Consider the following 23,336-nt stretch of genomic DNA (forward strand, 5'->3'; position numbering starts at 1 on the left):
CTTTCTCTCTCTTGTCGCGATCAATCTCTAATTCTCCCGCAAGAAAAATAGTCCCTCTCGTCGTTCTCTTCGGCTGAGCGTGTCTCTTAACTTTTGGAGTTTCTCTCAGAAATGTTCCTGGTTATTTCAGTGTGATTTCGGACTTATCGCAGTCTAAATAAACGTAGGAACGAACGAGCGGGGAACATGTTTTGATCTCTCCATCGCGTTTACGGAGCAAATGAGATCCTTTTACAATGAAAATGAGACGAGGAGGAAATGTTGGCGCGATTTTCTTTTTCGATCGTCGTGTCAATAGCAAAAAGACGTCGTAAAAATCCCCCAGCACTTCTAGTCTCGACATCGTATTCGAAACGTCAACGACACCCGGCAGCACGATGATGCCTCGGCAACACGAGTGGAGCTTCGAGGATTTTGCCGATGGAGCACGTTCGAGAAAATTTTTAATCGCTGGCGAATTAATTTTTCGTCCCTCGTATTGAGTCATGCGCGAAACCTTGCCGCGCGTGATCACACGTCCTTAGTGAAATAACATTTAAACATTTAAAGAAAATTTACGCGCACTCATATACACACAACACGCACGTTCGCACGCATATCGGAAACATCAAATCGAGCTATTGGATTATTAATGGATCAATTGTGAAATTTAGAACATCGATAATCCTAAAATATTACAAACGTGACGAACGACTGACTTGATTACTATCAATTATTACAAATAAATTTGAGATGAAGCATTAATGATCGATATTGCGTTATGCTTTATTCAGTTGCGCCATAATACTGACTACACGTGTAATTAGTTGTTACAAAACCGTGTTTGAGCTGAATGACCCGCTGTTTCACATGTCGACATGCCAAAGTTAGTAAAGCCATGACATCAACGCGAAAATTGCCTACGCTATCACGTGAAGCCCCGGTGTGTCCCTTGCGCCGGGAATCCTCTTTTTCCACTCGGCCCGGCAAGGCCGAGCCGCGTGTCTTCTTCAAATTCGACACATCCATTTTACCGTTCGCGATAGAATCGAGACAGAGCTCTATACCGGGATGACAGCCTGGCAAGAATGCGCCCGGTCATCGGGACGTGATATAAAACGGATAACCATGAAGGGGAGGATCCGTCGGATGAAAGGTGGACAGTCGCGGTGTGACTTATCGATCGAACATCGCCCAGATGCATTCCCGTCGTTTTTCAGAGCGCCCTTTTATGCGGGTGTTATGCCGAGGCGATTCGGTCGCTACTGTTTTCTCCCTCTCCCTCTCCCTCTCTCTCTCTCTCTCTCTCTCTCTCTCTCTGTTGCGAGGGACACTATTTACTCGGGAGATAAAAATTAAGAGAGAAAATCCACGATACCGCAGATCCGAGAAACCAAAATACCGTGGAACGCTATGAAAAATAAAGCCAATTAATCTGAAAAGCTTCGCGGAATTTGCCGCTAAAAATGAACGAATATGTCGCTCCACTCTGAAATTATAAATATACATGAAGTACCATTATCGCGTAGATATTCGCAAATGCACCAGAAACGCGTCCTCGTCAGGATGTGGGATATGTGGCCATTACAGAACTGCGGTAGGGTAGGGTTGCGCGAGGGAGGAGAAGTAATCGGTCGTATTTTATCAATTATCGATGCTTTTAATCGAACATCGCCGCTGCAGCAGCAGCTACAGCGGCAGCAATAACGCTATATCAGCGGCTCGCCATCAATTTTTTCTTTCTTTTTTTATTTTCAACTTAATCACGCACCTTTTATTACATCGCGATATAGCTTCATCGAGCTGTTCGACGTAGCGCCGTGTAAACTCGTGTAAACGAGCGCACAACGATTAAAGCTACCTCGCCACCGATTTATTTCCCTCTGCCGCGCTCGCTCGCTCGCTCGCTCGCTCGCACGCTCGTCGTTGCTCCGTGTGTTTGTTCGCGCGTATCCCCGTGTCCCGTGAAATTAGATTCGCGCTTCGCAACGCGAGGCCCTCTCCAAACAAATTGCGGCGATTTTATGCGAGCGCGAGCATGATCGCGCATTACCACCGACGGCAAGCAGACGCGCCGCGCCGCGCCGCACTGTCCGATCGGACGTCCCGAGCGCGTCGCGCCGCGTCGCCCACATCGCAGAAATCATATGCACCGACATGCGTCGCGTGCACGTCACGCCGTTGCCGAGGCTCTTGAATCGTTCCGACCTTACACTTTATAAACATGAACTGTTGCCGTTGCCTATAATTTCTGTATTATAACTAGTGCGCGCAGGGGAGATGAGACTGAGGCTGCAGTCCGAAAGATGTTTACAGCGCTCACGCCGCACAGTAGTAGGACGTTTGGCCTGACAAGCTGGCCAAAAGTCCATTTTCTTAAAATTATTCCTGCTCTGTACATGAATAACTGTCTTAGTTTGTGGAATAATCGGCCGCTATGCTTTTGTTTATCCGCGATAACATGAAGTGGTTTGATTGGTCGGAATTTGGACATTATTCCTATTGCACGCATCAATTCTCAATGCTTTATAACATGCGATCTTCGATCAGAATTTTAAGGTCTTCTTAGAAGTGACAGCGCGAAATTTTTCGTTACGGATTGTTTCGAGGAAGATACGAAGAAACGTTTTGGACTATATTTATCGCAATTGAATTGTTATTCACGTAGTTATACGATTTTGAAAATAACATTCAATAATGTATCTTTGTGCGTCCTCGATGTCAAACTCGAAGGATTTAGTTATACTTCAGGGTATATCCCTGTTACGTTTCTTGGATGAAATGAAAGAGTAATCTTTCCGGATAAAATATCAGGAAGAATTAGCCGCGGAAAACCGCGGACGTAATTTTAGTAATTACTTTTATTTCCCTAAACGTAAATTAGATTTTGTCTAAAGGTTATTTAGACATGAAGTTTCCTTATGTTCCTTTTTGTTTTTTTTTTGTTTCCTTTTGTAATATGGACATAATCAACAGACTTTTACTAAGTTCTGATCCGTTACTAATAAATATGAGACTCGTACCAAAAAAGAAATTTAAACCATTTTTAAAGGAAACATTGAATATGCTTCTTCTCACTGACCCCGCACGAAGAAGAGGAAATATTTCAATAGATGAAAATGATGTTGATTCTGAGGATGGAATGCACTCATTAGATGAAAAAATTTAGAGTTTGTCTTAGTAGTTAGGGGTAGAGTTGAATACCTATTGATGTGCAATATTATGCTTTCTTAATTATTAAAATATTTTTATATATATATTTGCACTTTATTTCATGAAAAACTTATACGAAATCTTTATAATGATCATATATATAATTAGTAGCACATTTTAAACCGAAATTCGTAAAAAAATAATTTTGGCCAACTTTGTGGCACAAACCGCAATGTTGCCGCAATGTTTAGAATATTGTTGTGAAAATGATGATAGTGATTTAAAATTTGTAATAGATATTTAAGAGTAGTGATGACAGCGGAGGAGAAGAAATAAAAAATATTATAAAGGCTGTAAAGTTAATTTTAAATAAACGAAAAGGTAAAGTGTAAATAAGATCTCGCTTGAAAGATTATATTGAAAGAACTGTTCCAAACTACACTGCAGAAGAATTTAGAACGCATACATTTTAAATATGATTGACTACTCAATAAATATTAAATAAAAATTCTAACTTAAGAGCAATTTTGCATAGATTAGGTAAAATTAGATTATGAAATGTTTATTCTTTTTTTTTTACAGATTGTTCTCTGCAACTTTTGAATTCCCATTAGAATTGTCCTTATCATACAAAAAATAAATATATATCTTAGAATATAAATGTCTCAAATTAACCTTATCATTATCTTATCATTATATATTGATAAACATTTTTTTTTACCTGTACTGGCCCTCGCCGCATTTTCTGGCGACAGCTTCAATATTAATATTTCACTACTGCTTTCTAGATAGGGATAGAAATTAATTTGTCCCACATTTGCATTTTGCAATAAAAAAATCTTTTTTATGAACCTTTTCTTGTCTTTCCGTGGATGCTAGCGTCTTCTTTTCAAATAGTAACTTTCTCCCGCTTATCTGACGTCACGTGCTTACGATGCTCATGGCAACCCAGCTCTGGATCATGGGCGTCGTGAGCATAGATCTGTGACGTTACTTGTTTATGAAAAACGCTCACGACGTGAATCGGACCGACCGTCCGAGCACTGTAAGCGTATTTCAGACTGCAGCCTGAGAAGCATGCTGTTTAGCGGTTCTCTCTTTCTCCCTCGAAGGTGTCGGCAAATGTACACACAGTTCGCCCAATGACCGTTGCGAAATGAAATACAAGACGTTATTTATTTTTAGTTTTTATTATTTCTTATTCAAAATAGTCTCTTTGTGAATCAATACAACGCTGGAAGCGGTCGTAAAATTTTTCGAAGCACTCCTGGTATTCGTTTTCTGGAATTAAAGCTTTTTCCAAAGCCGCGGTCAAAGTCACTTTTGGATGTCTCGAATGATGTCGAAACGCTTTCCTTTCATCGGCAATTTTCAGTTTTGAGAACAACCAGAAGTCGCACGGAGCTAAATCAGACGAATACGGGGGATGATCGAGCACCACAATACTTTTCTTGGCCAAAAAATCTTGCTTTTGCATTAAAATGAGATGAACAGTGGATTTAGGAATGCCAGTGAGCTCCTCGATGAGCCTGGCAGACACACAACGATCATTTCGGAGAATTTCAACCGCTTTTTGGCCGTTTTCTTTAGTTCGGACCGTTACTGAGTGACTTGGCCGTGGATGGTCTTCAGTGCTTCTCTGCCATAACGAAATCTTGCAAACCACTTGAAAACGTTCCTACGATTCATTGCTTTGCTACCACAAACAGTTTCAATCATTTAGAAACTGTGGCACATTTACCCAATTTAAAAACAAAATTTAATGTTAGCTCGTTGTTCCATTGTTGCTTTTTCGACCGACGCGCGACACTCGAAAGGTACTACCACATTTTACGTCATTACGAACGACTCAGAGATGTTAGCGCCTTGAAATGTCTGGTGATGAAAGCTTGAGTGTGTCATCACATCACATAATATGTATTCATTCAAAGATGGTGTTACTAGTTACACGAAGACTTAATCAGTCACCTTTTCCATTGGACAGACTGTATACACGCGTGCATTAATTCGCGCCGCGAGAGGAGAAGCATTGTTCTCCCACCCCGGCCGTCATTCTCCGCCAATTGTCGGAAACCGGGTCTAGCGTGAAATATAAACAAACACCTCAGCTTGATGACTTATCCACTCTTTCCCCCTCAATTTGTTAGTAAAAACTTTACAATATCCCGGAAACATACATCGGCCTTAGAGACGTCTATTGTTTGGAATTATGGCTTCTTCCGACAATTTCGCGCTAAACTCGGCCGGAGTGCAGAAACAATGCTTCTCCTCTCGCAAATTAATGCACGCGACTGTACATTGTCTCAGTTTTAAACTGACGACTATTTCATTGATACACGCGAGTGAAAAGAAACGCTATTGCCTGCAGAATATATCACAGCGCAAGTCATATGTATTTTCGAAATATTATTTATAACGTTGTTTTTAAAATGATAATAACTACTTAAAATAATCGTTTATAATTAAAGGACATTCTCAACGATAAGCTCAACGATAAGCTCAATTTCACATTGTTTGTGATAATGCAGCATATACATTGCGTACGATCTCACAACAATCGTATACACCAATCAGAATTAACGATATGATAGTGATGGGCGATTTCGATTCGATTTTCAGAGAATCAATCTTTTCCCACCAAAGTCGATTTTTTTAATTCATCCTTTTCTGCTCGGTTTTTGTACAAATCGATTCTTTCGAACATTGACTTCAGTTCAATTCTTCGTTCAACAAAACATTCGATTCTCTGTTGAAAAGAATCGGTCTGTAGAAAAATCGAGCAAGAAAAGATCGATTTAAAAAAGAAATCGACTTTTCGGAGAAGAAAGATTGATTTTCTGAAGGTCAAATCGTGATTGTCCATCGCTACTATTGATACGAAGAGAAAATTGAAACTCACCTCTCTTTCTCAATTTTGTAAACAGTGATTTGAAAAATACAGCACCGTTGCAAAATTTGTCTCGATCGTGTGGGCTAAATAAATAAATGTGTGAAAGCTGTACACAGGAATCTCGAGAAATGATTCAACAAAATAAAAAAAATAAACGCCAACAGTACACGGTGTTCCCAAGTGGTCACCCATCCAAGTACTAACCGTGCCCAACGCTGCTTAACTGCAGTGATCGGACGAGAACTGGTGTTTTCAGCGTGGTATGACCGTTGACGTTAGTAACGTCTCTTTTAAGCATTAATTAGCCAACTGGGGATCATTGGACAGCTTCAAAATTTTAACCGTGTGCGTTAATAATAAATAAGTATATGATTAAAATAAAAAAAGAACTCGAAGAAATAATTAGGGAAGAAGGAAGAGAAAATTAAAGCTCATCTCTCTTTCTCAATTTTGTAAACAGTGATTTGAAAAATACAGCACCGCTGCAAAATTTTTCTCGATCGTGTGGGCTAAATAAATAAATGTGTGAAAGCTGTATACAGGAATCTCGAGAAATTATTAAAAAAAAAAAGAAAATGAACGCCAGCAGTACACGGTGTTCCCAAGTGGTCACCCATCCAAGTACTAACCGTGCCCAACGCTGCTTAACTGCAGTGATCGGACGAGAACTGGTGTTTTCAGCGTGGTATGACCGTTGACAGTAGCAGTATGTTTTTTAAGCATGAATTATTCAACTGAGAATCATTGTATTGGGTTGGCAACCAAGTGATTGCAGATTTTGTCGACAGATGGATTTTACACTTTTTTTTGTTTCGTTAACGTGTTCAAAGTACCTAATCTATATTTTTTTCTTATTGTTTGGACTTCTACCTTTCATTTAGTACAAAAATTATATCGATTAGTTCTTTAGTTTTGTTTTTATCCCAATTTAAAAATGGAAGAGCAAGACGTGCACTTCAAACATATTTTATTGTATTATTTCCGAAAAGGCAAGAACGCATCGCAAGCACACAAGAAGTTATGTGCCATATATGGGAATGAAGCCTTGAAAGAAAGGCAGTGTCAAAATTGGTTTGCCAGATTTCGTTCTGGTGATTTTTCATTGAAAAATGCTCAACGATCTGGCCGTCCAGTTGAAGTCGATGAGACCCATATCAAGGCCATTATCGATTCAGATCGTCATTGTGCAATATCACAACACGTGATATTGCAGAGAAGTATCGCATACATGCATTGAAAAAAATTTAAAAAAGCTTGGCTATGTCAAGAAACTCGATTAATGGATCCCTCACCAGCTTAAAGAAATTCATTTGGCGCAACGCATTAGCATCTGCGATTCGCATCTGAAACGCAACGAAATTGATCCATTTCTGAAAAGACTAATTACTGGCGACGAAAAGTGGATAGTTTATAACAACATTAATCGGAAGAGATCGTGAGTGATGCAAGATGAACCAACCCAGACAACATCAAAAGCAGAGATTCATCAAAAAAAGATTATGCTGTCAGTCTGGTGGGATTATAAAGGAATTCTGCACTTTGAACTTTTACCAAATAACCAAACGATCAATTCAAACGTGTACGTGTTCAACAACTCGCCAAACTGAGCGATGCAATTCAAGCAAAGCGGCCAGAAGTGGCAAATCGTAAGGGTGTTGTTTTCCACCATGATAAGCAAAGCCCCACACATCTTTGGTCACTCGTCAAAAATTATTGGATCTGAGTTGGGATGTGTTGTCACATCCGCCATATAGCCCTGACCTTGCGCCTTCAGACTACCATTTATTTCGTTCCATGCAGAACTCCTTAAATGATAAAATTTTTAATGACGCTAATGATGTCAAATCACACTTAATTCAGTTTTTTGATAGCAAAGATCAGAAATTTTATGAACGTGGAATTACGATCACTGCCTGAACGATGGCAAAAGGTCATCGACAAAAACGGACAGTACCTAATTGAATAAAGTTATATTTTTAAGCAAAAATTTTGAATTTTCATTCTTATTTAAAATCCGCAATCACTTAGTTGCCAACCCAATATTATATGGTACAAGCCAGGCATGCGTGAAATACATTTCCGGACGCTTATAAAGAGAGAGAGAGAGAGAGAGAGATAAGTCTCTCTCTCTGACCGCCTCCGGACAACCCTCTCCCTATTCATTGGCAGCCCATATCTACAAGGTTTCTGGTCCCGAGCGAGTGCGAGGGTCTCCTCGATCGGCACTTAAATTAATTGATATTCCCTCGGAACCGCCCCGTACTCATCGCAGCGACGCTCTCTCTGTGTGTTTCAGAAGCGCGAGCCAGAATAATCGGCCCACCGGATATCTACGTGAAGACCGGGAGCCTGTTGACGCTAACGTGTCTCATGTCACAAGGTCCACATGATCTGGGCACAGTCGCCTGGTACCGGGGCAATCAGGCGGTGGTGACGTCACCGCGATGGGAGAACGACATCGACGCCGAGCCGCGCATCACCGTCGAGACCGAATGGAGCGACGCGCTCACATCGAGGTATGCACATCGAGCGAGCGATTAAATCGTCGGGGGGGCTTGAAACGCGCGTGCGGTTAATCGTAGTCGCGAGAGAGAAAGCACTCATCAATCTCCATTAACCCTTTGTGGCACGTATTTTTCAGAAAATCCGAATCACATGAAAATTTATATACGGGGGTTCCTGGGGTCGCTGTGACGAATCCGTTATCAGATTTTCGAAATTCAAGATGGCGGATCAAAAATGAAAAATCGCGATAATTTCGGTGACAATGGGTATTGTGGGGCTTTTGGAGTCGCTAATAACGAATCCGTTATCAGATTTTCAAAATTCAAAATGGCGGATTCAAGATGGCGGCTGCAAATATGAAAAATCGCGATAATTACGGTGACAATAGGTATTGTGGGATTTTTGGGGTCGCTGATTACAAATCTGTTATCAGATTTTCAAAATTAAAGATAGCAGATTCAAGATGATGGCCAAAAAAGAGAAAGCTTCAACAATCTTGACAAGGATTTGTCCACCAGGGGATTATCGAGGTCAAAATCGACGTTCACAATTTCCATTTCAAAGTCGTCATTTTTCACTTCAGATTTGTAGTCGGAAACCTAAAAAACTAACCGGAAGACAATGTCAGGTAAATATATTAGAATTCCATGATCTGCTAACTTGAATCTGCAATCTTGGACAATGAGTTTTGCACCTCGGATTCGTAATCAGCGACCTTGAAAGCTAACCAAAGTACAATTTCAGCTAATCATATAAAAATGTTATGACCCGCCATCTCGGAAAATAAATTCTAGAATTTGGATCTCAGATTCATAATCAGCGACCCAAAAAACCCCCAAATGTTAATTTTGAGCAAAAAATTCACTTATAGTTCGTGGGAAATGATTTTTTTCTGTAAAAATGTGTATTTTTCACACCTTGTTTATTTATAATAAATGGACAACTTATGCAAAACACTTTTCAACCTTTCATGTGTGTTCCCATAACACATAAGAAGCTAAAAAACGCAAAAAGCCCGACAAGAATATAAAATATTTCAAATATAAAATATTTCATGAAAATGTGAGAACAAATAGATGGTAAGTATACTTACCATTATGCCTCAAAGGGTTAACCATCATAATAACGCCGCGATTGTGCGCCGCGGGAAATCGAGATGCAGTGATGCCCCCGACGACGACGAACCGTCGTCAAAAAATAGCAGCTGAGACGACGGAAGAGTCACGCGGCAGCCGGCGAATCGGGCTGATGTGTTGCGATCGAGATTGCGCGGCGAATCACATCGCCTAGTAACAACCGGGTCCTAATTAAACGTTCACGGTTAAACTCTTGGAAAACGCGTCGCTGTGACTAACGCGCGCGAGAGCAGAACAGTAATATCGTTACTTTATTCGGCTTAGGATTCATCTACGTGAATTTTGCACGAGATTAATTTTACTCGAGAAGCAACATGTCGGTGTGCGACGATCGGTCGCCGGTCGCTTTTATTTAAACGAGAAACAACGCTCGCGAGAGCGGTCCGCGAGAAAATCTGCTGCCATTCTGCTCTCTGTCCCTGCCTACATGCGTGTATATAATTCCCTCTCCCTTCCCCTCCACCCGCGCGAGAGAGGTCGCTCTCTCAACGGCTGCGCGACAGCGCGTGTATTATAATTTATTTTTTTATATATAAAAAACCGGGTTTACGGGAAACTCGTTCGCACGTTATGAACAAAATGGAAAAAGCCCCCATCCCCCCCCCCCGCCACCGGATCACACGCTTGTCGTGCATCCAGTGTCATCGTTTCCGTCCAGAGCAAGCCCTCGTAAACGTGTACGCTCTCGCGTGATATTGTTACGAAGTGCTATATTAAATTTTTTACACCGGGCTCCAGTTGACCAAGTGCGTGGACTAAATAAAAAATAAAGATAGCGCCGTATACATGTATATTTCCGGCGGTCACATTTTAACGCGGTTTAAATATTTCAATTTTCGCTGCAGCGTCGCCGCAGCGCATTTTAAAAGCCGTGACCGAGTGCGCGCGCTTCGCCCTAAACGACACGCACGCCGCAATTTGGTAAAATTGTTCACTGAAGAGCCTCGCGCCGATGATAACGCGCGCTTATGATGCGCACGGGGGATAAAGTTGATCGACGGGCAGTCGCGAAACGTCGAAAAGGCATTAAAGCATTAATCGTATTCGCCGCGGAGGGGTCGCGTGTGCGCAAGCGCTTGCCTTTTTTCCTGAGGTTCTACCAAATGCGATAGATATCGCGAAAACACGATCGGTTTCAGCTTTCCTCCTCGGCTTTTCACTCGATTGTTTTCTTTTTCCCTTTTCTTTTCCTTTCCATCCGTCCCCCATTTTCCAAAAAGTTCGAATCGCCCGTTGCGCGTACAATATTTCATCGCGTACGATGTGCCGCGTATCTTTTTCGAGCCGACGGCGAAATAAATAAACGGTCCTCCGCTTATCCCCTCCCGCGCCCTGGGGAAATAATGAGAACTAATGGCGCTCCGGCTGGTTGTCCCACCGGTCCTACACGTCGCCGTGGCTCTTTGAAAAACTGATCCCACACTCAAATTAATTTATTTCGAGATTCCCACGGCTCTGCACGGGTCGCCTTAAAAACGCGCACCGCGCGTATATCGTCCTGACACTCGCCGATGTCGCAGCGCCGACCACAAATTCATTTGCTCTATCGTAACTCATAAGCCATTCATGCTTACTACGTCTACTTGCCTATCGATGACATATCAGTAAGCGTAGAACGGCATTGAATTGCTCACGTGTGCGAACGGTTAAAAAGCGTCAGATTTTTTCGAATATAAACGTAAAATAAAAACGAATATAAGCGTAAAATTTGCATGTTAGCATGAGAGCCCACTCGCAAGTTATCAAAGAGAAACGCTCCAACAGCTCTAACAGCATTTCACTGCGCAAAATTGCCTGTTTAAAATAATTAAATTTGCTTGTAAATATAATTAGAGATTATCCAATATTTACATCCAATATTTAAAATAATTAAATTTGCTTGTAAATATAATTAGAGATTATCCAATATTTACATCCAATATTTAAAATAATTAAATTTGCTTGTAAATATAATAATTATAAATTATCCAATAATTATAATTATAACTAAAAATTGGATCTAATATTTAGAGTGAAAAAATATCTAGAAATATGCTTTAGGAACAGGACGAATGTTTAAAAAAACGTTTACGCAAGAACAGATACAAACACAGACACTCGTGAATTTTCGTACAATGTGTAAGCGGATACTCGCGGCTGCATATAAGTTTATGGCGAATTCGATTGGATACAGTGCGCACTAAGTACGCTCTCTCTTAGTACTTGGTACTCAGTTGGTTTACCCTCCAATAGTGCAGGATCTGTGTGTGTTCGATTGAAAGTGCATCAAGCAGTGGCTAGTGAAAATGTCTTTGACTTAACTGTGCAAATCTAGTTTAGTGATACTTGTATATTCGATTGAGATGAGGTGAACTCCGCTACTTCGGAAAACATTGAAGCGCACTGACGAAAAACTCCGTGCAGTTCAGTGGAGACACGGCAGCAAAGATTACATTATTAAATGAATTATTACGAAGCGGCAGTTTTAAGGATGAAGATATTATTTATTTATTTATTTATTTATTTATTTATTTATTTATTTATTTATTTATTTATATTATTTATTTATTTATTTATTTATTTATTTATTTATTTACGAATACTAGACCCATTTAACGTACAAAGCTGAAATATAATATTGATTTGCGTGAGACGTCGAGAAAAATTCAAATTGTATGAAATTAATTATATAACTGTAAAAGTACAGCAAGGAAAAAGAGATGTAGTATTAAATTATAATAAATTAAGACAGATATGCGGACAGATATGCAAAGAGCATGGTTATAAGTCATCCAATGCCGATATAGCAGAGCGTTTTAGACATTCTATGGGCCGCGCAAAGAAATCACAAGACATCAGAAATTGACATGAGTGGTAGCAAATATGAGTAATAATATCTACAAAAAGCAAATTAGACCTATAAAACCGAGATCTAAAAAGTGGAGCTGATCTGAGCGGTCTTGAATATGCATTAAAACTTATCAGTGCGAGTAAGTCTAGACAGTCTATATTACCACTTGTAATATTATAAAGGAATTTAGCATCCGCTAGATATCTACGATACTCCAATGTTTGTAAATTAAAAAGTCGCAGCATTCGAAAGTAGTCATGATCACGGACGATCATGGAATGACCTAGCCTAACCGAGACAAATCTAATGAATTTATGTTGAATAAATTTAATCTGTTTTACATAAATCGTTTAATAAGGTGACCACAATACATTCGCATATCCAAGATAGGGACGAATCAATTCCAGCGATCTGGATGCATTATTAACGATCATATACATGTGAGATGCAAAAGACAAATTATTATCGTAAATAACACCCAGATTACGATTTCATCAATAGAGCACACCGGTACGCCGTTAATTGTGACAATTATGGAGATGTTAATGAGAACGAATAGGTAAATTCCAAAAGTTCGGGATATGTATAAAGTCACTCCGGAATATTCTGAAAAGGAAGTATATATTACATTTCAATTTACATCATAAACACCCGCCATGACACATCTTGCTTAAAATATTTTTTAGTTCCAGCGAAATTCTCGTCTTAAATACATTCGACAAATTGCGCGACATGTATGCGAATTGAGAAATTTGTAAAAAGTCAAAAGAGCACAGAGGATATAAAATTACCAATAGTAACGTTCAATTATTTCCATTTCCACGTGTTCCTTATAACATATATATATGATTATTGTATACTTAATACATAACATAAGCTTTTACGAGCTAAAACTTATATAAAACTTACCTTTTTAAACAAAAAGGTAAAAAAAGGCGCCAAGTACAAGCGCATCACGTATTGTGTTATTTTTTAAGAAATTTTAAACCCAAATTATTTTTTTAAGGCATATATGTGTACATAACATAAGTTTTTACAATTAAAACTTATAACTATAATAAAACTCTACAACACTATTCTACTGTACAAAAGAAGTGATATATTAAAACAGTAGCGCCAACTGAGAAACCTAACATATATATATATATGATTATTGTATACTTAATATTTTTAGAAATCTCAAATTCAAATTATTTCCTTTTTTAAGATATAGTATATTATGTACATAACATAAGTTTTTACAAATAAAACTTATCAAATTATTTTTCTTTTAAGATATATATGTACATAAGCTTTTAAAAGTAAAACTTATATCGTATTATAAAAATTTAACACGTTTTTAATAGTGTCCAATATTTAAAAAAAATATCTTTTTAAAGGTTATTGTTATTCAAGAAAAACCTAGCTACAAAAAATGTCCATGGCATAAATTTTTACAAGTAAAATTTATCATTATTTATTAGAACACTGAGTTATATGGTTATTTTACTTGTTATTATAACAAATTAATTATTATAACAATGCAATAAAAAATATTTAATACAAAAACCTTGGCGCGGCTGCACCAAAATATAAATATATCGAAGATGTATGTACATAAATGTCAATATAATGTAAATATAATATACATTATATTATATTATATCACATGTCACATTGTATATACGTCACGTACATACACCATTAATATGTAAATGTCATTAATTTATACTTGTGAATTATCTTCATCTAATTCGCGTATTACCTGCACTACTTGCGTTATAAATTGTGTCAAGCAGACCTTAAAATTGAAGAGCGATCTCCCTGGACGACGCGTCAATAAGCACCGGTATTGATTTTTCGGTAGCACATCTCATCACATCGTCTGCTCAGCATCAGCTGACCGGCAATCAAATGATGTGCGTTATAACATACCGTGACGCATACCAACAGTATTCTCACCTTTTTATGCCTCTCTCTTCCTCCCCTCTCGCCCGTTCTCTCTCTCTCCCGCTCCTCCCCCCATCTCCCCCCCCCCCCCCCCCCCCCCCCCCCCCCCTCTCTCCCCCTCCTCTCCCCCTCTCCCCTCCTCTCCTCTCTCCTCTCTCTCTCCCTCCTCTCTCTCCCTCCCTCTCTCTCTCTCTCTCTCTCTCTCTCTTCTCTCTCTCTCTCTCTCTCTCTCTCCTCTCTCTCTCTCTCTCTCTCTCTCTCTCTCTCTCTCTCTCGCACATTTTTTCTCCTATACTGTATTCTAGCATATCTCTTGCTTATTCGCTCGCATTCGCTGCTGTCTGCTTCTTCAGTGCTCTCGTAACGCCCCTGGTGTCGGAAAAGCAATATGCACGCATATCCCCACTCCTCTGCGTCCGACGTTTCTTACTGAATTGAAATTTTCCGTGATTCAGACTTTATCTTAAAATGCCTCCACTTAGAGACAACGTACACAAAGCACAAGAACACTTTTCTTCCTATTTTTTAAGGCCGAATCGATTGGGACTAAAAAACTCGCTCGGTTCAGCCATTACTGAGATATAAATATCTCACCTCGTTTCAACTCGCAGTTTCGCGTAATATAGGCACGGTGTGCCTCACGCCGTTTAGGCGCAACATCGTTGCGCTTGAACTTGGCACGAGGCACTACCGTACCTCTTGATGTACTTATCTAATGTGTGTAATCGCGCAATGGGACAAAATAAGTGCAATACGAATAAAGTCTGATCTATAATAGGCTCTTTGTTTCCTCTGTTTTTTATATCCTTTATCTTTTCTGCCTCGGGACATAAGGTTTAAGTATGGGGTTGTTCGAAAAGTAATTTCGGTTTTTGCATGAAAAAGGAAGACGATATTTTTAATAGAAAGAAAACTTTTATTCTGTTAAGTATTAAGCATTTTGTTCCAACACCTTTTATCATGTTTGAGGTAATAAGATGATTCCACGCTCGTAGAACTTCTGGTCCTTATTGGCAAAAAATTGAATCAAGTTGTTTTTCATACTTTTATTTGAATCGAAATTTTTACCATCCAAAAAATTTTGCAGTGACCGAAACAAAAGATAATCAGATAGTGCCAGATCAAATGAATATGGTGGATGCGGTAGCAAATCCTATCTAAATGCTAACAGCTTCTGGCGAATCATTAAACTTGTGTAAGATCTGGTGTTATCACGATGAAACACAATACCTTTCCTGTTCGCTAATTCTGGTCTCTTCTGCTTGATGGAATTATTCAAGTTGTCCAATTGATGGCAATACACATTCGAATCAATCGTTTGGTTGTTTAATAGCAGCTCAAAAAAACCATTCCTTTCCAATCTCACCAAACAGAAAGCATCATTTTGTTTTGATGGATATTAGCTTTTGATGTGCTTTGAACTGGTTCATCAGGTTTATTCCTGATGATCTTTTGCACTTAATATGTATATAATTCATTTTTCATCTCCAGTTATGAGTTGCTTCACAAGCTGATCGTTTTCCTCACATTTCAACAGCAAATCGCAGATGATAATGCAACAAATCAAATCTCTTTCTTTGAAAATCCAAATATCGAGCTTTGAAACGAAAGTTGTTTTAAATGCTTATGTACGATCGAATTCGATAAATTCAATCTCTCAGCAATTTCTCGTGTCGTTAAATGACGATTTGCGTCCATCAATGCCTTTATTTGGTCTTCATCAGCCTCAAATGGCCTTCCGGGATATGATGCGTTTTTGAATTCAAAATTCCTAGAACGAAATTTCGGAAATCAATTCTGACACTGGCGTTCAGTCAACACATCTTCCCCATACACAGCACACAATTTTTTCTTATACTGCATTTTTGCCTTTACGGTAATAGAAAAGCAAAATGGAAATGTTCACGTTAGTTTTCCATTTCTGATGCAACGCTAAACCATAACAACTTGACAGATTCCAAAACAACTTTTTTTTTTAATGAAGCTTGAAATGTGCTTGTAAAAATGATTTTCTGGTTTAGAATGAGGTTAACTACTTAAAAAGGCAACTAACACCATCTATTTGAAAAAACCGAAATTACTTTCCGAACAATCCAATAAAAAAAGAGATGACGAGAAAAAGCAAACAGCATGTTGCAGATAAGACTTAAAGGTAATTACGCACAAAAGAGGCTCCCCTCCGATTTAATTTATTTTTAAATATGTTGTTGCGGAAGTCCTGAGTCGTTTCATATACATATATAACGGTCGGACACAAATAGCTTTGGAAATACAAGCTGAGAAACGATGAAAGTAGTAAATATGAAAGTTCATTTAAAGTAATGAATCACCGAAGTATACATACACATACACCCCCCGAAGGGGTGGTGCGGGGGGGCCGAAGGTCTCTTCACCCGCACCCCTCTCGTCTGGTCGAACTTGCGTCACGTGGAAAATCGCAAACTCATGTGACACAGAACAATACGACTTTCCATATGAAGCGAGTTTCGTGGCGATTACCGCATTTTTTTATGCAGTGACTGAAATCTTCCCAATTCCCAACAATAGTACTGAATAAATCATCATTAAACATTTATTTTTATACTTGTTATTTCTATCCTTTCTCAACCTGCATCTCCGAAGCTATTTGCGTCTGACCCTTATATATGTACATAAAATGACTCAGAAAGATTCCCCCAACAACATGTTTAAAAATAAATTAAATCGGGGAGGGGGCTCCTTTTATGCATAAATACCGACTTAAAAGTATCCAATATGACAAAAAATTAACAGCCACCAGTACCGAGGGTGTACTTGAACGAGTGGCACATCGATCGAATTCGTCATGAAACCGTCCCGTCGTCATCGCTCGAGATCGCAGGTAAAAGTCAGCGAATGGGGGGGAACTCGGTGAATCCTCAGAGGTCGGCGCGCCGTGGCGTCGCGTATGTGACGTCTGATTATTCTAATTGTCCGGCGCACGACTGAGACAACACAGAGCCCTTTGTCACGTGGGCCGCGTACCGTGAAGACGCATCGGACATGCTTCGCATTTCGGGCGAGTTAGCTGTTAGCCGGGCTGCTTGTGTCGGCTCGAATATTGCGCCGCAGCCGCCGTTGTGTCCGCCGCGACGCGACGCGACGCGACGCGACGCGACGCGACGCGATGCGATGCGACGCGACGCCGTGCGTCCGTTTTTGGACGTGATTGACGATTGTCACGACGACGCGTTACCGCGCCGACAAATTTACGAGGCTGCGGCTCAAGAAGCGAATTAATTGTCGGCCCAGCTGCCGGCCCGCGACTTCCGTCGTGCACACGTCCGTTTTCCGTAAATCCGATAGGATTGTCGTGAAAGTGCCGTGCTGCTGCAGTCACGGTGGTAACGTTGCCATGGGGATGTCATCGCGGTCGGCTCATCTTCGCGTATCGCCGTGTATTCATTCGACAATAGCTGCAATCAGCAGCAAGATGTGTGGGTGGGAGATGGGGAACAGTCGAGAGAGGCGTCGGCCGTAATAGATTGCACACGGAGATACTGTGTCGCACTAGTTAAAAAAGACACGCTTCCCTATAATTATTACGATCGCCGTCGAGCAATCAGTGAGAAGGAGGAGATTCAATCATCACAATCGGGACTAATAACGCGATCGTCAGGTTCAATCTTTCCACCGCCGTGGAAACTTGCGCGAAAGAATGAAAAGTCGCTGCCGCTGATGAAATGGAGAATGAAGATTACCCGGACGTTATATTACGCTCTCGGCAATGCATAATATCCATATCCCAGGATGTAGTAAATATTCGCATTCATAAAGAGATCGAGATATTCAAATTTCACGTAAAGCGAAAACGGCAGCGGCGGCTAATGTACGAGCCCGATTTTCAAGTCCCGAACTTCCGTGCGCATAAATCGCCCGAACTCGATAATGTAGCGTGTAACCGGATATCGTTTTATTCCGTAACATCGAGATTACCCGCCCCCTTCCTCCTGCACCTCCAGCCGCACCCTCAGCGGGCAAAGGTGGCGGAGGTAGGTTCGTCGTTGTCGAGGAGCTTAGCCCGGCGCAGCTATACGTTTTCATTATCCAGGATTCTCCGTCCACCGTCGCCATCGCCATCGCCATCACCATCGCCATCGCCATCGTCGTCGCCATCGCCGTCGTCGTCGTCGTCGTCGTCGTCGTCGTCGTCGTCGTCGTCGTCGTCTGGTATCACAATGATTATTTCGCGGAGCGTTCAGTTCACGAATGCGGCAGCCGCGCGCGCAGCGTTACGTAACCTTAAGCGATCGTTATTGGTCCCACGAGCGGGATACATTACGACGCCGCACGATGAGGCTAACTACTGAAATACGCGAAGTAAATGAGTAATCGATAATCTATTGGAGTCGCGCGCCGCGCGCGAACTTGTTCGTGTACGTCGTGTAACAACCGCTGTCCCCATTGTTCGCGTACAATGTAGCGCCGTTGTATATATGTGCCGGCTAAACTATGCGCCGCTTCTTATCTGAGCGCGATGCGTAACACGCGAGTATTTAAGATAAGAATGATTACCCGGGAGAGGAAGAGAGGAGAGGGAAGTCGAATAAACTCGTGAGCGATAGTCCCTTGACGGTTAATTCGAGCCTCCGCCGAACTGTTTCCTTCGAAGAGACCCTATTTCCTCCGAAACGCCGCGCCGCAAATGTCTTATTTTGACGACACACGCGTGAACGCGTGCAATTGACTGAAGCTTTCCTGCCTCGAGTCATTTGAATTTTTTATTATTAATATAATTTCAAGATCAATTTATCAGTACGTTTGAGCGAAGCAAATGACGTGATTTACGACGACAAGAGACGCGTAAAGAGAGCTTCAGCCAATAACACGCTTATGCGTGTCAAAATAACATACATTAGGATCTGCAATGGAGGGACAGAGAACATCGGAAGGACTAAGGCACAAGGCAAACGACTCGACGAATACTCCGTGCAGGCGCGAGCGATGAGTCGAGAAGCCGCGGGCGTGCAATTGATGATCTTTCCGATGCGCGCCGCCGTCTCCCCTCGGTAATAATTAATTAACAAACATTTTGCGCGCCGGGTCACGCGTTAATCGCGGAACATTTCTCTTCGTTCATGCGGATTCATTGTTTAGAGAACACGAGCGCGCGACTCGCTTTCCCGGCTAGTTGACCGTTAAATTAGCCGACTGCCGATTAACTTTCATATATACCGCGACTTTATCTCTCCCTCGTGCGCGCGCGCTCGCGTAATTATACGTGTTTATCCGTGCTCGAGCGTGATACAGCGTGAGGCGACGCGTACTCGGTTTATTAATGCACCTATCTCTCTCTCTCTCTCTCTCTCTCTCTCTCTCTCTCTCTCTCTCTCTCTCTCTCTCTCTCTCTCTCTCTCTCTCTCTCTCTCTCTCTCTCTCTCTCTCTCTCCCCCTCTCTCTCTCTCTCTCTCTCTCTCTCTCTCTCTCTATGAATATTTCCACGAAGATTCGCACAATTCTCTACCAATTAAAATTATGCAAAAATATGCTATCAGACGCACTTAAGTTGAGGTTGGTCGCGTCATTGGTCCTCCGTCATGTTGATTACTGTTGTGCTACATTCGCTGACATGTCTGTCAGCTGTCTACGACAAGCTCCGTTGGCTAAAAACTGACCTTCGCCGTCTTTACTTCGTGGGATATTTCTTTTATAATCTAATACACCTTCAACATCCCTAAAAACTATACAAGGAAATCATCTCACAAGCTGACGTTACGAACAGAAGCACTAGAGCAGCACCGGATTTACTACAAATCCCGCAGTGCAGAACAGAAATGTTCAAACGCTCTTTTAGAGTCGTGGCCGTCTCTCTGTGGAACAGTTTGCCTGGAACCATTAGAAGTTTAAACTCAATACAGTCGTTCAAAAACGCACTATACGGACGCCTCGTCGAGAGGCGTCCAATACGAGCCTGCTATAATAGTATGAAATACAGCACTGACGACCGTCTTGCCCTCCCCGACTGCCTAATTATTACTCTATTACTTTATACTACTCAATATTAATCTATTATTATTTATACCACTATTCATTATATTTTTTTTTGTATTTTATTTTATATTATTCCATTACTTGTTTATACTTACCTTGCATATTCTTTCAACTAATGTATAACTCAAAATTCTTTATATCATTTTTGACTTCCTTGCGCTTGAGGGGACACTGTCCCAGAGCGCTCAATAAATAACGCTTTCTCTCTCTCTCTCTCTCTCTCTCTCTTTTTCTCTTTCTCTCTGCGCGTCGCGCTTGTCCGGAGGCGGATTCTCCCTGCAAAGTTCACCGGCGCCTCGCATCGCGTAGTCGTTCATACAAATTTGAGGAACTGTGCCGCCGTCGCGTATCTGCGCAAAAATTTTCGGACACGCGATACATACCGAGCAGGAATCTCTCCGATTACTATCGGAGCCAATCCACGGTTCATAACGTTAACGAGTACGGAGCAAACGGCATGGCGAACGAGCGGGCAGAAGCAAAAAGGGAAAGGCAAAAATACAGCAGCTGCCCCAGCGCAGTCGCTCGATTATCGTGGCCGAGGAGTTCGATCGAGCGCGATGTAAATTTCGAACGGGATGAATAGACGAGGCTGTGAAAAAATTACGCGCCGCACGCAGAATATGTGTGTGTGTGTGTGTGTGTGTGCTTCTCTCGTTCTCGGCGAAAGAAAACGGACACGATATAAAATTTCGCTATTCGATCGAAAACGTATGCGCGCACAAGCGTCGCCTCCATTTGGTACGAGTGCATTGTCGCTCCGTCGTTTTGCGAACACCGTCGTTTATCCGATCTTATTCATCAGCGGAAGCGCCTCCGCCGACGCGCCAATTTCAGCACGCGTCTCCGTTATTATTGCGCGTCTCGTATCATCATTTGTTGCGCGATTCGACTGATAACTCGCTGGCATGATGATATCCGGAAATATCTCCGGAGCGCGGTATTGGGATTGCGTAACATGATGAGAAATTTGCATGCATATCGAGGATACCGATCCGCCGAAAGTATGCGCGACCGCGACAGGGAAAGCGAGCGGTAATTGGACCGCCACGCTAAATAACATCGCTGGATAATTATTGGCGGATTAACGATACTTCATAGTGCGCCGGCTGCGTCGTTTACACGAGAACCCCCTGAGGTGAAACTCCAGCACGCCGTCGGCGCGCGCGGAGAACATCAGCCTTCGCGGTGTGTCGCGTCTGCGCGATGTTCGTAACACATCAGATCGCGGCACCCGAAGCCTAAGGCATTCACGGCCTGTCATTATTCAGCTGCATGAGCCTTCACTTATGCATCGATCAGTACTTATTTCATGCAGGGGCTATCGATTCGCACGGCAGAACAACAGCCCGCCAGAACGGAACTGTAATTAATCACGTGGCCAGTCGGAGATTGGAAGACATTTACAACGACCAATATTGGGCCGTAATGCCTCGGTTACGTTTCTCTCTCGAAAGCACCGGCGATGTTCGTGGCTCGGCAACAATGCGATCTTGTTTTACAGAGAGGAGGACAGGAGGGGTTACTCCCCCTCCCGTCCCCCTCTCTGGCGGGAAGAAATCTGCGTTCGGATCGGTGACGCCGATCGAGACGACGCACAGTGAGGCGAAAGGCCCGAAAAACGGACATTCGAGTCAAAAATTAAATTTGTAAAAGTATCTAGTTTTGGCATGTTTTCTTGTTCTTCATACTTCAATCTATTTAAAAATATATTTCAGTCGTATGATTGAAATTCCTACTGAAAATATTTAGCAAAGTTCACACTTGGTGCAACTAGTGAGGGTCCACTGTTTCGACATATATTGCATTAGAGAATTGTCACATTAAAACTATACAAGAGCAATAGCTGAAACTTTCACAACATAAAAAGTAATGTTCAAACTTGATATTAAGATTATCGTCATATTAAAATAATATCTAGATATGCATAACAAATATATTTAAAATAATGGAATTCATACAATCGGGATTCATTACTTCAAGCTACCAAAAAGTTTACAGTCCAAAACGGTCTAAAATATCCAATATACTAATTGATTGCGGAAAATGTCTAATTTATAAAAACCTCTATTGTTCCCCCCCCTAGGTCCCCCTTTTATTAAAAAATTGAAAGTTGTAATAACATGGTAAAGCGTTACAACAGAGTTTGCGTTATAATAGAATTCGAAATTATTCTACATATAAAACAATATTATATCAAACAAATTTAAATGAAAGATAGATGAGTATCTAACCTAACGATATTTTTCAATATATAGAATGTTCCACAAATGCCAAACAAAGAAAATTGTTCTATACATATTTCATGAATATACGTTATATATTTTTATATAATTGGATGTATTTATGGTATGTCGGATATCCGGATTTTCGGGCCTTTCGTCCCACTGTGCGGCGTCTCGTGTGCGGAGCAATTCCGCAGCCACGATGAAGCGATAAACCGTCAACCTTTTGTGCGACAGATTGAGGATCACGCATGCGAAGCCGAGTGACTCCGGAAACTACAGTTGCGTTCCTACGGTGGCGGAGAGAGCGAGCGTCAACGTGCACGTGATCAATGGTAAGTCCATCAGAAATGCCATAACCGATCCACGCGACGAGATAATTCGCGCACACGCGTATCGATCGCTTATCATATCGATGCTCCGGTCTTTATTTATCACAGTGCATTAACCCTCTCACGCATGACACATCCCGTCGCTTGACGATTTCATCTCCTCGCACGCGCGTGCCTGCAGGAAATTAAAAAAAAAAGAAACCAAGCGACGCGCCGCTCGCGTGCGCGTCGCAAAGTCCGAGAGAGACGAGCTTTCTCCCCTGACGAGCGTTTTAAGCGGCGAGCCTTCGTCGAGCGGCCTGCGCATTACGGCGGAAATCAATTTCCACGCCGGTGGTCTCTTATTTC

The 23,336-nt window shown here is 41.4% G+C and overlaps 1 protein-coding gene and 2 non-coding genes across 3 annotated transcripts in view; 1 reads left to right on the forward strand and 2 right to left on the reverse strand.

Moving 5' to 3' along the window:
• dpr1 (defective proboscis extension response 1) overlaps positions 1–23,123 on the forward strand; it is a 382,968-nt gene extending 359,845 nt beyond the window's left edge. Inside the window, exons 4-5 of the mRNA XM_025307399.1 lie at positions 8,319–8,538; positions 22,894–23,123. Coding sequence (XP_025163184.1) covers positions 8,319–8,538; positions 22,894–23,104 — 431 coding nt within the window. The 3' untranslated portion in view covers positions 23,105–23,123. The remainder of the gene's footprint in view (positions 1–8,318; positions 8,539–22,893) is intronic.
• Positions 6,178–6,296, reverse strand: LOC112590542 (5S ribosomal RNA). Its single transcript, XR_003114297.1, has one exon. It is a non-coding gene; the product is annotated as a 5S ribosomal RNA (ribosomal RNA).
• On the reverse strand, positions 6,603–6,721 carry LOC112590543 (5S ribosomal RNA). The gene has a single exon (XR_003114298.1). It is a non-coding gene; the product is annotated as a 5S ribosomal RNA (ribosomal RNA).
• Positions 23,124–23,336: the final 213 nt, after the last annotated feature.

Source organism: Harpegnathos saltator, unplaced genomic scaffold, assembly GCF_003227715.2.
Source record: "Harpegnathos saltator strain DR-91 unplaced genomic scaffold, Hsal_v8.6 scaffold855, whole genome shotgun sequence".
In the NCBI taxonomy this organism is placed as follows: Eukaryota; Metazoa; Arthropoda; class Insecta; order Hymenoptera; family Formicidae; genus Harpegnathos; species Harpegnathos saltator.